The following is a 16,602-nucleotide window of genomic DNA, read 5'->3' on the forward strand; positions in this document are numbered from 1 at the left end:
AGCTCCCTAGTGGCTTAGAAAACGTTGTTTTCACCTTCATTAATAGAACTGCAAAGTAGAATCAAATAATCCTGTTACTGTGAAGATGTATCTGTCATACCATAGTGTCCTTCTCTATGAGACTCGGCTTCCTACAACAGGACCTTTCATCCCCAGTATGAATGCCACTGAAACCAGACAGGTGATGTCCATGACAAGCAGGGATCAGCATGCTCTGTCGTCTGTGTGGGCTTGAGCTGATGATGTGAACTCCAGGAGGAGGAGAGCGTGGCCTGGAGTCACTGACTTGTGATGCTGCTTTGTGTCTGTCTCGCTCTGCCTCTTCCTTCCCTGGTAACTTTCTCAGCAAAGTTTTGAAGAAGAGAATCACCATCAAAGCCTCTGTGAATGTGTTTAAATATCCTAAGACTTGGCATTTAGTTGTAGTGCCTTGGAAAAAGCCAATTATTAAAACATTTTCAAATCAAAAATCGAAACTGATATGAATGTAATTAGATATATATAAACATATTATACTTCTGTTTTTCACAATACCAGGAAAACTTGAAAAAAACGTGGAAGGGAATTTTTAAAGTACCTTCTTAAAAGTTTCCTATATAGTTTAAAAGGATAACTTGGATAATTTATTTTTCCAGACATCTTATTGTGATCATTAGTTTATCATTATTAATAGCCCACAGACTATACAATACAGTTCCATCTAAGTCCCTAAAAGTAATGTAAGTGTGTATCCTAAGACATGCTGTGCTGTCTGCATGTGGGAAAACAGAACAGCAACCTGCATAGTGCCCTATGTGTTAATCTAATCTGTCTCCCAGCTTCTTGCCTTGCTGCTTATTCTGACCCAGCCTGTTTGTAACTTAATGTATACATACTGACCTAAATTTAATTCTGGAGGAAATTCATGTCTTAGAAACACTACATAGAATGGCAAAGTTAATCACAGAGCAGGTGTTTTCCAAGTTCTTTATTTCAAGCATCACGGGGCTCTGTTACAGTATTATACACTATAGCATATAAGGCCAGGCCTTTGGGAATTGTCTTTTTCCGTCCACATTAAATGCAATTTTATATAACTAAACCTAATGATATAATCTGAGTATTAAGAACTAACCTCATCTGGATGTAGTGGCAACCTCTTGTAATCCCAGCCCTTGGGACCTAAGAGGCAAGGAGGTAGAGTTCAAGGTCAGCTAGTTCAAGGCCACCTGTGTGCCACATGAGACCTTGTCTCAAAAAGGGAGGAAATGGGTGAGCTAATCTGCTGTTCATTTTACCATTAACAAGTTACATAAATGCCTTTGTGTCCTTTTTTAGAATCCATCCAGACAACACATCCTACATGTATAGCCTAACGATTAATTAAGGCACAGCACTTAGAGCATTTGGAATTCTCCATAATTGCTAGCCACTGCTGTTACTACTGCGTTATTTGTTACAGTTCTTATTATTGATATAGATTGAACTGTTGTGAGACCAAAAGCCAGGTGTAGACTAAAACTATGCCGTGGTTCTCAGGGTAAGCCAAGCACTGTAATAGCAGTTCATGCTGACCTGACTGTGCATCCATGGGCTGGGAATAGAAGTGCTCCGCCATAGAACTCTTAGCCTTGGACTAAGTTACAAACAGGATTTATGTGCCTGCTTGTGTACATTTCATGGGGTGCAGGTCACTAGATAGCTAAGCAAGCCTGAAGTAAGGTAATTGCTGTAGCCGGGGTCTGCTTGTTGTAAGTTTGAGTGTTCAAAGGCTTTTATTTGGTGTTGGGTAGAATACTGTTCTCTTTTCTGATGAATAGTGCAACTTGCTTTATTTTGTGATACAGTCTTCTTAACTTTAGTGTTCTCTCCTGTTGCAAGCTGAAAGTGTGTTAAGATGGCTTATGCAGCAGCGACATACACACAGGATGGAAGGGGAAAGCTGTTGCGATTGAGAGTTGCTAAGTGAGACAGCCATAGGAAAGACCTTTTCATTTAGAAGGGAAGGGGAGAAGTAGTGTGGCCATATTTCCTTAACATTTTCTCATTTGAAACATGCCCGTGTCAGGAAGCCTCGGGTGAAGTGGGGAACCATAGGGTTGCACTGCAGTTTCTGATGGTAAAGGACAGACACACACACACACACACACACACACACACACACACACACCTATGTTGACTATTGTTTAAACTATCTTAGAAGCTTTGTCACCAAGAAGAGCTTTCTCTCCCTCTTTTCAGAAGACTAGCAGTGAGACCAGTCAGAGTGAGCCAAGTGTCTCCTTGTCAGAGTCCAAGAGTAAAAGCAGCCTGCACTCACTGGCCCATGAAACAAGAATTGCATCTTTCTTAAGCAGCAGCAGCACTGTCGATGCCAGAGACAAAAGTGCTCTTTGTCCAGATGACGGTGATGTGGAAGGAGACTCTTTCTTTGATGATCCCATTCCTAAACCAGAAAAAACCTATGGTTGGTGAGTAGACGCTTCTTCTTCACATTATCTGATCATGATTTCAAAACTGAAGTTTCTAAATGCTTTCACTTTATATTTTTAAACTAATAACCTGCTAATTATAATTATTGAACCCATAACTCTGATGTGTGTCAGTAATGCCTAGTATGTCTGTCATAAAATAATTCAAGGAATACTGAAGACACCAGGTATAAGCCATTTTCACGAGGTGAGCCTGCATCAGGACCCTACCATGTGACAGGAGCTGTTTTGAGTTTCATTTCATTTCAGGGTGCAACAGTGGGTTCTGACTCTTGCCTCGGAGTTCACCCTCAGAGGCAGTCAGGTAGTTAGTTAATAAGATTCATCTTCAGTGGAGATGCTGTGTGGTGGGTGGCAGTGGTGCAGAGGCCTTGTCAGTTTCAGGAGCTGACCAGAGAAGGCTGAGTTGGGGCCCTCATGGAGTACACCTGAGCCAACAGTTCAGGGAGTGAGCAAGCCATGTGGAATCAGGTTTGCACCACTCCCAAGAGAGGAACTAGCAAATTGGAAGGGTCTCATCAGCCCCTCAAGACATCAGGAAGGACAGTGTGGTCATAGGGGAGAGGGTTGTGTGAGTTGGATGTGGAGATGGAGGTCAGTCACAAGAGTGTGACTTCTCCCTAAGATTGGAAGCACTGAAGTCTTGACCCAGCCCACACAGATCCTCTGAGCCAAGGCCATGCAGGGTTTCCAGAGAGCACACCGTCAAGCTGTCAGGACTCTAGAGGAGCAAAATGACGGAGTGATGGGAAGTAGGTGCTTCAGGGACGCTTTAAGGCTAATTGCAAAAGGATTTGCAGATGAGTACAAGAGAACCAGGTGATAGACAACCAGGGTAGCTCTCGGGGGTCTACGCTTGAATACTTGGAAGGTTAAAACCCATAAACAGAGGTGGAAAAAAAAATGGGAAAAGCTGGGTCAGGTGGCACAGACATGTGGCCTGAGAGTCCCGAGTGTGATGTGTTAGGATCTAGATGTTGGTGGGCAGGATGTACACTGGAGAGAGCGAGGGAGTCATCAGTATATAGGGAATACTGAAGCCAATAGATAGGGAGATCACAAGAGTAGGCTGAGCACACTTGAGGTCAGTGAGGCGAGCAGGCAGCATAAAGGAGACTGAGAAACCATGGCAGGAAAGGCCAGAGACAGCAGCTGCAGTGGCATCTGACAATCACCCGCTGGGGTTAGCCATATGGAGGTTAGAGGTGACTTTGGCTGACAGTTTTATTGGACTGGAAATAGGGCAGATAAGAGGGTTATAGTTGACAAGTAAGGAATGTTGGGGAAGGATTAAAATAACAAGTCCTAAAGGGTACAGAGGATAGAAGTATGAGGACTTAGGCAGAATGTGGGTCTAGATGTGTGCATAATGCGTGCATGTTTGGGTATGCACGCTAGTGTAAGAAAATGATACCCAGGGCTTAGTATAAGGGAGCAAAAGAGTTCCTGGAGTGCTGTTTGACTCCAGGGAGAGTTGCCAGCAGGATGAAGAGGGTGTGCAGTGTGGGCCTGGATGGCAGTGCCTGGGGAGTTAGGAGTAAGCTGAGGGGAAATCTTGGACTAACACCCGCAAGGTCAGAGGCTCTGCCCTTCCTGACAGTGTGTGCATTTGAGAGGTAGAGCTTGTCTGTTGGCTGTGTACTGTCTTGTTTCTGGGAAGTGGAGGAGGGCATCTGAAGTGCAGACTTTAGAGAGAAAGCAGACTGCTGTAAACTCAGGGAGCTGGAGTGTCACTGACAAACTTAATTCATGGATCATGGATCCATAACCACAGCTTGCTCTGCAGGTTTGCTTTATGCTTTGCAGCCTGTAAATTCTTTTTATTTCCAGCCAGTGTACACATATAAAACTTCTTTACATTGCTTTTTTATGTTACAGACTAAAAGACTCTAGTGATAAGGTCTGAAACTGTCATTGACCTGTCAATTGCTTCCTGTTAGGAGAACTGAACCTAGGAAGCAAGTGGGAGGTCTGGCCTCACTGTCTGACAAGCCCCACTTAAGGAGCGGTCTCAGCTCCCTGGCCGGAGCCCCTTCCCTAACAGATCCAGAGAGTAAGTACTTGAATACTCTAGATAACTGTAGTGTCCATTGCTGCGCTGTGATCAAATACCAGGACCAAGAAGAAGCTGAGGGAGAAGGCATTATTACAGCTGACAATTGTAGTTTCTCATGAAGAGAAGTGAGGGCAGGGACTGAAGCAGAGGCCATGGAGGAACCCTGCTTACTGCTTTGCTCCCCATGGACTCAGCTTCATTTTTGATAGAACCTAGCTAGACCCACCTGCCCAGGGGCAGCATTCACTGCTACATCATTCATCAAGAAGATGCCTCCAGACTCACCTTATAGGTCAGTCTGATGGAAGCAGTTTCTAAGTTGATTATTTACTCTTCCTAGATGACTAGCTTATGTCAGGTTGACAGAAAACCAAAAACTAGCCAATCACACGTGATGCAATTACTATGGATTGTGTTTTGTTTTCTTTTGTTTTACAAAATCCTAATTTTAATCAATTGGACAATATTTTGTTATTTTCATTTCTTAATGTAGTCAGTATTTACCATTTTGTATTCTCCTTTGCTATGCTATTAAAATATTTTTTAGCAAGCTGCTTTTTTAACTGGGTTAGACTATTGATAGGTATGTGTTTGTGCGTGTGTATGTGTGTGTCTATATGTGCGTATTGCAGCTTACAGCTTGACTTAAACTTTTTAAATTTTTACAGATATGATACGCATTCAATACTCCAAATTTAGTCTTGATTTTTCTCTGGCTGCAATATGCATGGCCTTCTGTGTTTTATCAACATTGCCACATGAACACTAGGGAAGGCAAATAATGTTCTATGGTACTGCTTGCCACACTGTGAAATTTAGTAGGTTAGGTATATCCAGTGGAGTTTTTGCCTTATAATCTTGGCAACTTAGGATGAGTGTTAGATGCTGTCCCATTCCATGAATTTTTCATGGACCTTTAAAATAACTTAATTTTTTCAAGAAGTTATGGCATAGAATGGTCATTTTAGGCCTCACTCTGCTGTCAGGAGCTTGCATCTGAAGTGGGCTGTACTTTGGGTGCTGTGAGTATGAGATCCATGGAGAGGTTGCTAGCCCCATGTAGGGTAGTAGCCAGCCTCCTGCACTGTGTCATCCAATCTTCTCATCCTATCCCTGGGGCAACGCTGCGAGTCTTAGGATCTGTGAACCTCACCCCATCACAGTCAGTTCAGTATTTAACCAGCAGCTCAATTGAAGTAGATAGATCACTTGGACTTCACAGTATTGGGTTTTGTGTGTGTTTTTATTTTGATAATTGTGTCTAACAAAGAATAGTAAAATCTGATTTCTCCACGCATAAACCCTTTACCTTTTACCAAGAATAGATACCCAGGGAATGATAGTGCATGATTCTAGCCTGTGTTGGTTATAATTTATGATTTCTGTTCTAGGTTTTTCCCTGCATTGTTAGGGGTATAGATGTCCCACCCAAAAGAGAAGCTGATGATGGGCTTAGAGAATGTTGTTCTGAGTACCTTTCATGCAAGTATTTTTCCTGTCCACAGGTAAAAGGGGAAGCACGGTCCTGAAGGATCTGAAATTGGTTGGTGAGAAGATTGGATCACTTGGGCTAGGTAACTAGATTTCAGCTTTAGTATGATTGTTGAGATCGTCTTCCAGAATAAAGTCTACATGGACAACCTTCCCGCTGCTGTTCAGCAGCTACTGGGGAGTTCAGCCCTACACTAGGGGATAACTGTAGCAACAAGCTGGATAGATCTTTGTCTCGTGGTATTCAGACCATAGCTGGGGAATGCCCCTGGCCTGGGCTTTCAGGAAAGACCTACAGAAGAGGCTGATCTAGTCAGAGCTGTGTAACAGAAGAGTAGGTTAAGGGATGTCTCTGGGTGCTGTGAGTCCAAGATCCAGACCACAGGGAGTCAGTCTAGTGCAAGGCTCACACTTGTGAGAGGACAGCTGTGGGCTGCTGTGTAAGTAAGCAGATGTCTGTGGGAGTTAGAGGAGCAGTGTGCACAGAACTGAGTTGTGGGCACACTGCAGACTGCTGTAACACAGGGACCTCAAGAGACCCTTCCTTTCTCACTGACCTGAAGGAAATGGTACAGCCGGGGCACTTAGCCGTCTCCTGCCCTCTGCAGACTGATAGGATGCTAAGTTGCTCTGTTGTGAGAGCATTGGACTCTGGGGGGTTTAGAACACTGCTTCTCGGGCAGGCTGGGGAGAAAGTACCATATACCCTGTTCAGTTTATAACCTTGGGTATGTCGTGGGGCAGCGCAGAGTATCTCTCCTGTTTCTGGGCAACCACTCTAAATAGTGCACAGCACCCAGGTGAAAGAAGGAGAAATTTACGTGAAGATTCCAGCTATGGCCCCAGTTTGGAGTAAGCAGTGCCTTTGTTTCTTCTCTGTTAAATGGGAACAATAACATGTAGCTCAGTGTGAAGGCTGCACAGGATGTCCATGTGTATATGCACAACTGCACACAGCCTGGTTCAGGGCCTCACCTGCTGCTTTCCTTTGTGTGTCGGTTCTTTCCTTTGCAGTGTAGATGTTTTCTGAGCTGCCTTACTTTTGTTCCTCACAGTGCCCTAGAGGCCTGCTGGGTAACTGCTGAGTGGCCAGTGCTGTCCTTCCTCAGGGCCTCCAGGTCACCGCCTTGCTGCTCTTCTTCCTCCCCATTGGGTGTGGTCACATCTGCAGGGAGCTCTTTATCCTAGCACCTCAGTGCATTTTTGTCCCCTTCTTTGATCATGACACCTCAGGTGCTGCTCTGTCCCCTCATTATGGCATTGTGCTTCACCTTGTGGTTGTTCACCTGGTGCTAAGCTTTTGCTGGCCTCCCTCTTTCATCATTCTTGTTCTTTTATTAAAGTGTGGTTCCCTGCTCTGCTGAAGACAGCTCTGACTGGGCTGGTGGAGCAAATCAAATGGCAGTCACTGCTTCATTTTCCCCTCCACTGGCTTTGAAGTACATACACCTTGAGTTGAGATGGGGTGTTGTACAGGGCGGCATAGTAGGGCGACATCAGATCCTATAGAAATAAGTAGTTGTTTAGTGACTGCAGCACTGTCATTTAACCTAGGTTTCTGCTGTAATGTGCATGACAAGACTGCGTATAGCTGTGGTACCTACGCAGTTCAGGTAGGATAATGTCAGTGATGTGCAGCCCTCCCCTAGGAAGAAACTGCCTTTGTTGTTATTCAGAGAGACAGACTGCTCTGTCCTGCAGGTAGTGTAAGCTTCTAGAGTCTTGACTGTGTCACTTAGAACCTTCAGGGTTTCCTGTGTTCTCCTTGGACATGATTTAAATAGCGTTTCAGGGGAATGACATTTCATAGGAACAGTTTTAAAATACAGCTTTTCAACACAATCTATTTTACTTTAACAAAAAGTAGGCAATGAGCTACCCTTGTGGCACACAACCTTGATGTTAGCATTTGGGAGGCAGAGACAGGTAGCTCTCTGAATGTGAGGCTAGCCAGGCTACATAATGAGACTGTATTAGGTAGATGACCCTTCTAGAAGTCCAGCACAGTGACTACAGTTGGGATAGTATTGTGAATACCTGAAGTTTTCTAAGACAGTCGAGCTTGTTTGTACCACAAAATTGAAGCAAAAATACATTAACAAACTTCACTGTGCTAATCATTTTCCAAGACAGGCTATACATTACATAAGTATGTGTGATTTATAGTAAAGGTAGAAAGAAACAAAACTTTACAAATGGTATGTTTATAAATGGGCACTTCTTGTTTACAGCAAGGGTGGTAAACCATAAAATATTCTGTAGAGTAGCAGGTCGGTTTTGGCAAGCCCCGTGAAATCATCTCTAGCACATACTTCGTAGTGTTTATTATTTTATTTTTGTTTTAATATTTATGGGCTTGAAAGTTGGCCTGGTGCTTAAGAGCCCTGGCTGCTCTTTCAGAGGACCTGGGTTCAATTCCCAGCATTTACGTGGCAGCTCACAACTGTCCCATCATAACTCTGTCTCTAGGGGATCTGACGCCTCTCAGGGCAGCAGCCAGACAACCTGACACACCTGCAAGCAAAACACCCAGACACATAAAGTAAAGATTCATTTTTAAAAGTTACACAAAGTATCAAAAAAATTATATTTCAAAATATAAAAATTATTCTTTCTTACCTCATTGGCTAATATTGGTCAAATGCAAGAATGAATGCAAAAGAGACAAGTGATAGGCCAGGTGATGGAGATAAAGGCTGAGACAGAGCTCATCTAGACAGAAGGAAGAAGTCAGAGTCACTGGCTGTGGGCAGCATGTACCAGCCTCTCATTTAGTATATGCTCTGTTAAATGTACTCTTTCCAACTCATAACTTCTTGCATGTGGTAGCACACTAGTCAGTAAATATCTTGAGTTTGAACTAACTACAAATGCCAGAAGGCAGATAATTCATTTGGCTTTTCACGGATCCAAACTGCAGCCCTAGCTGCCCTGCTATCCTGACTTGGTTTCCTCTATCGTATTGTCTTAATTCTTGGAGACACAGCAGTCAGCTGTGACCATTGTTTGTCTAGTGGCACTTGCAGACCAGCCAAGGCTGGGCTTTGTTCTCAGAACATTTTCCCTCTTCTCTTCCCATGAGGACCAGACACTGCCTGCTTTCTCTCAAGCTCCTGCAGCCCCTTAACTTTTGTGGCTGGAGATAGAGACAGCTTCCTTATTCCAGAGAAAAGCAACCTAGAAATTTGTCCCTGCCTGTTACTTCTCTTCAGGGGCTCCAGCAAAGAGTCTCTGCTCCTCACCCCATGTTGTGCCTTTCTCACCTGCCACTGGAGCCCTCACCCCCAGTTAGCTACAGCTTTGCTACCTCCCGGCTTTCTGTTACCTTTAACTTTCCATCTTGCCTCTCCCACATACCATTCTCCTTGTGAGAAAAGACATCAGGCCACTCTTGTGTTCCACCAGCCCGTCTTGCTCCACAGTGGTTGTTGCAGACATGGTCTTCGCTGTGTCCGGCTTCCCTTCCCTTCAGGAACACATCCTCCTGGGATCTGTCCCCCTCCACCTTAGATTTCAGTGTACGCTGCCTCAGAGTTCTTCTTTCACCCACCATGCTACTTTTGCTTTGTTGTATGGTGGAAAGCCTCTCTGTGTTCATTGCTGTGCTGTGGGAGACCTCTTAAGAGTCACCCCAGAGTGTGATAGATGGCTAATCAGCTTCTGTAAGAGAGTGCTCTGCCCCCTCTAGGTCTTGGATCCTCCTCTGATCTGGTCCCATGTTTTAGCAGACCCAGGATAGTATAGGCAGCAGCTCTGAACAATTAACTTTCCATCCAGGGTTTTCCTGCCTTGCAGCCTCCTCTGGCCCCTCAGATACTTCCTGTGCACTTCCCAGCTGCCATTCTTTCCCATTGGCAGTGGTTGTCTTGTTTCTCCAGCATCTTTCCTTGGCTGCTCTAAAAGGCATCGGAAAACAACTAATTTGCAGTTAGTTGTCACTGAGAGCTATAGTTTAGCTCCTCAGATTGTTGTGTATATGAGGAAGCTTAAGGTCCTTCTGCATTAGTAACAGCTCCTGTGGTGACTGCATTTGGAACCTCTTGTGCATCAAACCCTATGAATTCAGAACTTTGTGGTTCCGGCCTGGTTGTGCTTGGACGCAACCATAAAAGGGCTCGAAGCACCCCTTTGGGTGATAGGCCCACATGCATATGTTGTGGCCTCTTCACACTTTCTGATTGTTTTTAAAATCTTCAATGAACTACTGAGTGAAGGTCATGGCAGTTGGAAACAGGATGACTAGAGAAGTTGATGGTACCTTGCTGCTGTGTCACTTTTTCTGTTTTTGTGGTGAAGAGGCTAGAGGCCAGATCCATGAACATGTTGGGAAAGTGTTCTGCTCTTAAGCTACCCCCAGAGCTGTGCTTCATTAGGTCCCAGGGGTGCATCATGGGGAGTTTCCCTGTGATTAAGCCACCTTCCTGAACCTAGAACACAGACAGGGTATTCACTAGTTAGCCTATGATGCAACCACTTGAACAGCTTTTATTATCTGCCTTCATTTTATGTGCTAAAAATACAATTTCCTGGGGCTGGCAAGATGGCTCAGTGGTTAAGAGTGTTGCTCCTGCAGAGGGCCAGGTTCATTTCACAGCATCCACATGGTAGCTCTGCTCCCAGGGACTCCAACACTCTCTCCTCCTTGGGCACCAGACACACACATGGCACACATACATAATATACATGCAGGCAGAATATTCATGCATATAAAATAAATCTGAAAAACATTTAAATACTATTGTGGTACTTATGTTTTCATAAAGTAATATTCAAAAATATATTGTTTTGCAGGAAACATGCTTATTTAAAATAAGTATTTTAAATAATATTTTTAACATGTTCCTTTTTAAAAACTGATTGCCAGGCACTGGAGAAGATGAGGACTATGCTGATGATTTTAATAGGTAAGAAACACCTTGAGGTGAATATGTAAATCTTTAAATCCTTTCTGAATACAGATATGGCAAAATTACGTTTATTTGGTGTTAATTCTCTTTTACATGTTGATTGAAAGTACAGAAAGATAGTTAATCCAAAATTATGTTTTGGAGTGACTTCTTCATCCTACAGTACAATGCAGATGAGTATGTATGCTGTGTTGGGGCGGGGATTGGAAAGAATAAAGAAGTGGCCGAGATGTTGTTAGCTGGTCACTCAAAACCAAGTCGCTAGCTATCCTAAGGCACGTTTTTGTCGTTGGGGGTGGGGATCATCTGAGTTTGACTTTAAGCAAAACTGCCTTCTTCAATATGACATTACTTAACATTTTGTTTGAGGTAACTTTCTTGTATGAATTGCCTATTAATGGGAAAATAATATTTGTTATAAATAGGATTAGAAAATTCAAATAGCATGTCTGGGTATTTTGACACTTTTCTTTTGCTTAGAGATTTCAGTTTATTACTATCATTTATTACCCTGTGTTGTAGAGACAGGAATAGCATATGACGAGTGGCATTTGAGAAATCAGGTTTTCCCTGTGATTGCCTCTGCTGCCCTTGTCAGCTTTCTCAGATGTCATATATGAAGTTGATGTTTAGTGTTGGTTTTGTATGGTATTTAGAGGATTAAGAATCTCTGGAAAGTTTGAGCACTAGTAGTTGTTCTTCAGAGTTCTTTGTCGTTTTCCCCTCTTTTCATTAGTGCTAGCCATCGCTCAGAAAAAAGTGAACTAAGTATTGGAGAAGAGATTGAAGAAGACCTTTCCATGGGAGTAGAGGACGTGAACACCAGTGATAAAGTAAGGGGCCACAGGCTGGGTGTGTCTGTCCACTTAATGACTTGTGAGGCCTGTGAAATGAATGTGACTAGTAAAATATGGTTGAAAATCACAGAAGTTCATGACACTTAAATATTCCAAGTCTGAAGCAAACCTTTAAGGGTGTGTGAGACTCAGCTATCCGTTAGCTGGTCCTTGTGCTCTGCAGGCTCTCTGGGCTTGCTTCTGATTAAGAGTGGCCACAAGGGATCAGGACTCGAGTCAGATGTTGCCTCTCTTAGGGTCACAGGTGAGGTTCTGTTTCCTGGGAAAGGTAGGGGGTGGGATGGTCTTCTGGTCATCTCAGGCTCCCCACGTCAGGAGAGCAAAAGGAAACAGCCTTTACTTGAGGTTAAAGCCAGGAATCCGTTGTTAAGATCCACACTGGAGCTTTTCACCCAACAGAGATAAGCTGCAGCATCTCTGTTGTTCACAACTTGGGTGGGTCTGCCCTCTCGAGTCATGAGATAACTAGAAGATGCCCAAGGCCTTCAAAAACGGTGAGTGTAGGCTGAGTTCCGATTATCACACAAGGAGAAGGCCTTCAAGAAAGATGGTATTTTAGAAGAAGTAAGCAAATTTTGAGTTTATGTTATTTTTATTGTATTGAGTTCCTTTGTTGTCTGGTTTGGATGTTTTGAGATAGGGTCCTTGAACTTAATATGTAGCAAAGGCAAGCCCCAACCTTGAACCAAGTCTCTTGCCTCCACCTTTTAGAAACTAGTTGTCTTAGGTAAGCATGAGTCTTAACATTTCAGTTTCTTTTTGTTGGTGTGGTTTATTTTTTCCATTGTTCTTGATTGACTTTTAGTTTTTTGTTTGTTTGGGAGGTGTTTTTTTTTGTTGTTGTTGTTGGTTTTTTTTCTTTTTTAATTTTTTAGATTGAGTCTCTGACTGTTCTGGAACTCACAGAGATCCGCCTGCCTTTTGTCTTCCAAGTGCTACCACTATGCCCAGCTTTACCAGTTTCTTTTATAAGGTGAAAATATTAACACTTAAATGCCACCAGGAGAGAGACCGTCTGTAATTACTGTCCCAGGATATAAGATGGGTTCTTCTCTAACCTTTACACCAGTTACCAACCAGAAGAGTCAAAAAACAGTTGGAAGTCTTATCAAAGACTATACTGAGCATTATTAGTTTTGTGTAGCATTTGTAATGGAATTCATGATAGAGGTCAGTTGCTAACTCATCTTCTTGGTAATATCACAGATTTCAAAACAGAGACAAGCAGGCTAGCTGGGCAATAGAGCACTTAGGTAGCAAGAGTGAGGCTTGGGTTTGATCCCCAGTAGCAGCCAGCAGTGACTGAGGCGGGGAGGCAAGAGGAAGAAAAACAACTACTGGTTTTCAGACTTTCACAGCACTCAACACTTTGACCACCATGATTTAGCACTGTACGGGAGAGCCTAGCCAGAGCGGTCGGGCAAGAGAGAGAATAAACATCCAAATAGCGAAGGAAGAAATCAGATTGACATTGTTTGCAGCAGGCTTGATCAAAGTGCATAGGAAATACAAAGGAGTCCACCTTAAGCTATTAGAACAGACTAACAGACTGAGCATAGAACAGAGTCACACAAGAGTCAGCAGCACTGCTGTACCCAGCAGCTCAGTGTAAAAGGGAAGCAAGCAATGCAGCCCCGTTTGCTATAGACCTAAACCAGCAGACTGAGACTGACATCTCCTGTAGATGACGACAGATCTTTCTTATTTATAGTCCCCCCACCCCCTGCTCTTGTCTCTAGTCTAAAATTAGCTTTAATACAGTATTCAGTTGTTTTGCAAGTACAATGGATTATGTTAATGGATTCATTATTTAATAACAGTTAGTAAAAAACATACAGATCCAAAGGATTCTGGATTTTGCAATGTGTGGGCTTTTTTGATTTTCTTTTTAAATAATACAACAACTTTAAGGTTATGTACAATAGTTATAATTTTCTTTGTGACAGAAAGTTGTATACCAAGACTGCTGTTTGGCCATAGGAGAGAAGGAGGGTGGTTTATTTGAAGAGATTCTTTTTTTTTTTTTAAAGATTTATGTATTGTTATCTGTAAGTACACTGTAGCTGTCCTCAGACACACCAGGAGAGGGCGTCAGATCTCATTACGGATGGTTGTGAGCCACCATGTGGTTGCTGGGATTTGAACTCAGGCCCTCTGGAAGAGCAGTCGGTGCTCTTAACCACTGAGCCATCTCACCAGCCCAGAGATTCTAATTTAACATTTCCTATATCCAAAGAATAGCAAAGAAAGATACAAAGGGCCAGATGAGCAGAGTTAAGAGAGTGTCACAAAGTTTGCAGAGGAGACTTGTTCTCACCTAGTGTCCCTGTTCCCTATAAGCCATCTCTAGTCCAGGGCTGCACCCCTCCCCCCCCCAAAGCAGACTTTAAAAGATAAATTATATGTTTATAAATTATATATTTAAATTCTAACAATATACAGATTGATTCAGACTTTGCTTATACTGGTTTTTCCCTTTCTTTTGGACAACAAAGCTCGATGACCTCACACAAGACCTGACTGTTTCCCAGCTCAGTGATGTTGCTGACTATCTGGAAGATGTTGCATAGACAGGAAAAGGAAGCATTCTGATCAACAGAGGACAAACGAATCATTGGCTCCATTTTCCTCAGTCACTCTTGCTGGAATGTCCGCTCCTGCTGGTGCCTTGCATTTCAAAAAGACTGCAGATATTTTTAAAATGAAACTTTTCGGCTTAGTAAACAAATACTTCCTATATGAGCCATTTCTAGGAGATTTACTATTCTGAATATGGTTTAGCTGCATGGCTCCAAGGAAATCATCTGTAGTCAGGCTCATTATAGCAAGGGAACCCTGAAATATCAGTGTTAAAGAGCAGAAAGAGGGTCAGTACAGCCATGGTTTGTGCCACTATGTGTCTGTGGCTGCTCCAGGGAGCTCACCCACTTAGTGTGTATCAGGTGGGTTAGCCCAGAGTTGGTGAGCTAACCTGCTAAGTCCATGGTGCTGAAGAGTGTCAGTGCAAGGTAAATTGGATCTCTGAACTTTATTTTGTATCTCCTTCCATTTGGGAGGTTTGTTAGACCATTACGGTTATATTCAAGTACTCTGTACTCTTAGTTTTGCTTGTTTTAAACTAGAAATGATTAGTACTCTTAATTCATAGACTTGTCAATAACAGTTACCAGTTAAGATCACGCTCTTCCTGCTGTCTGTAAGCAGCTGTAGTCACAGATTACTTCATTACAGTCGTAATTTATTCTTTTTAAAAATGCCTTGAAACATTCAATACCAAAATGCATCTGAAACCATTAAGCAGTGCTTTCATTTCAGATCTGTAAGTTGATTATATTTAAATCCAAATTGGAGTGAAATAGTAGTAATGGCCTAAGACCATGTATATTCAGTTTGACAAACTTTGTATACTGTACATAATTGCATTGTAGTTCTTTAAAAATAAAGCCAATAGTAGAATTCTTGGCAGATTTAATTTACACTGTTGTATGTAGTACTGCAGGGATATAGGACAGTGGCGTCTGTAATGTATTGAAAATGTACAGATAGAAACTCAGCCCAGTACATGCAGTCATACCACTAAAATTTGGGACTGTGTGAAACTTAGATGCATTTTATTTCAATTATGACTGTTAAAAGCTACCTTTATTATTAAAAGAGAAATTGGACATGACTGATCCATGGTGAGTGAGTGAGCAGGTGCTGTGGTTTGTATCAGTGCCACTTTCCAGTCCATAGTGCGTAAGCACAGCGACGTGTATCAGGCCTAAGTGTAGAGGAAATGAAAATGTAGTAATAAAGACTCGGGCTCTCTGACAACAGAGTCTGGCTTTTTACAACTTAAGTGAAACTGAACTACAATCATCAAGAGGAAGTAGAACAGAAACAGAGGTGTCCTGAAGCCCTTGGGTACTTAAGTTCTTAGTCTGCCCCATGCTTGACTCTTCGGAACAGCACTGGATGAAGATGCTCTCGTCTGCTTGTTAGATAATGCTGTGCCCTGTCATCTCTTCAGTACTGTGGAAGAGCCCTGGGGCTGCTGAACATCTGGAGTCTGGATCAGATGTGTGCCTTAATATTTGGTAGGCACTCCAGTTAGTGAACTAGCCTGCAAGCATGGCAGGATGTGGCTGTGTATATTTTGAGGAAGACTTTCCAACAGTCATATGTGAAATTTGAGACTTTCTATTACCCAGTGACTGATCTTTTGGTAAGTCTTGAGAGGGTGGAAAGAAAAAGCAGACTTTGTGGTCAGCACTACATGCAGGTATTGAATACTTCTTAAAAATGTGAAATTCATTCAACATGGAAGAAGTGGTTTCTACAGTATTCCTTGCTTAGATATTGTTAACCTGTTAAACCTTAATGTGTGAAATGAATGACAGGTTCTGCATGTAATAAATGTTTCTTTGAACAGTGAATTAAAATGTTGGCCAGCAGTATCCTCCATTTTACAGCGTTGGTGTTTTGTTTTGTTTTTTAAATGCTCTACTTTGCTTTGTAAAATGCCATTTCATTTTGATGAGCAACATCTTGCCCCTCGTGTACTACAGCAGCAGATGGTGCTCCTGCCTCCCTTGTTCTTCGTGCCATCTAAAGCCTCTGTTCGCTGTCCTAGAAGTGGGTCCTGCAGGCCCCCAAGCTTCTGCACCCCACAGCTTCTCAAGTTGCTTGTATTCACCTTTCCTTGTCTGAAATGGCTTCCTCGCAGCCACACAAGGCTGATTTTCAGTAAAAATGTCACACTAGACTAAGAACTCCTCTCTCCACTTAGATTTATCCTTGTGTTTGATTTCTCTGTTGTGGGAGACATGAACAAATGT

At 42.8% G+C, this 16,602-nt stretch overlaps 1 protein-coding gene across 2 annotated transcripts in view; it reads left to right on the forward strand.

Annotated features, from left to right (window-relative positions):
• Cep43 (centrosomal protein 43) overlaps nt 1-16,228 on the forward strand; it is a 31,299-nt gene extending 15,071 nt beyond the window's left edge. For both annotated transcript variants that reach the window (XM_021149129.3, XM_021149131.2), the window contains 6 exons: nt 2,221-2,450; nt 4,412-4,524; nt 6,033-6,101; nt 10,883-10,922; nt 11,662-11,758; nt 14,278-16,228. In XM_021149129.3, coding sequence (XP_021004788.1) covers nt 2,221-2,450; nt 4,412-4,524; nt 6,033-6,101; nt 10,883-10,922; nt 11,662-11,758; nt 14,278-14,352 — 624 coding nt within the window. In that variant the 3' untranslated portion in view covers nt 14,353-16,228. The remainder of the gene's footprint in view (nt 1-2,220; nt 2,451-4,411; nt 4,525-6,032; nt 6,102-10,882; nt 10,923-11,661; nt 11,759-14,277) is intronic.
• The last annotated feature ends 374 nt before the right edge of the window (nt 16,229-16,602 follow it).

Source organism: Mus caroli, unplaced genomic scaffold (genome assembly GCF_978045245.1).
Source record: "Mus caroli unplaced genomic scaffold, Mus_caroli_1 scaffold_18, whole genome shotgun sequence".
Classification (NCBI taxonomy): Eukaryota; Metazoa; Chordata; class Mammalia; order Rodentia; family Muridae; genus Mus; species Mus caroli.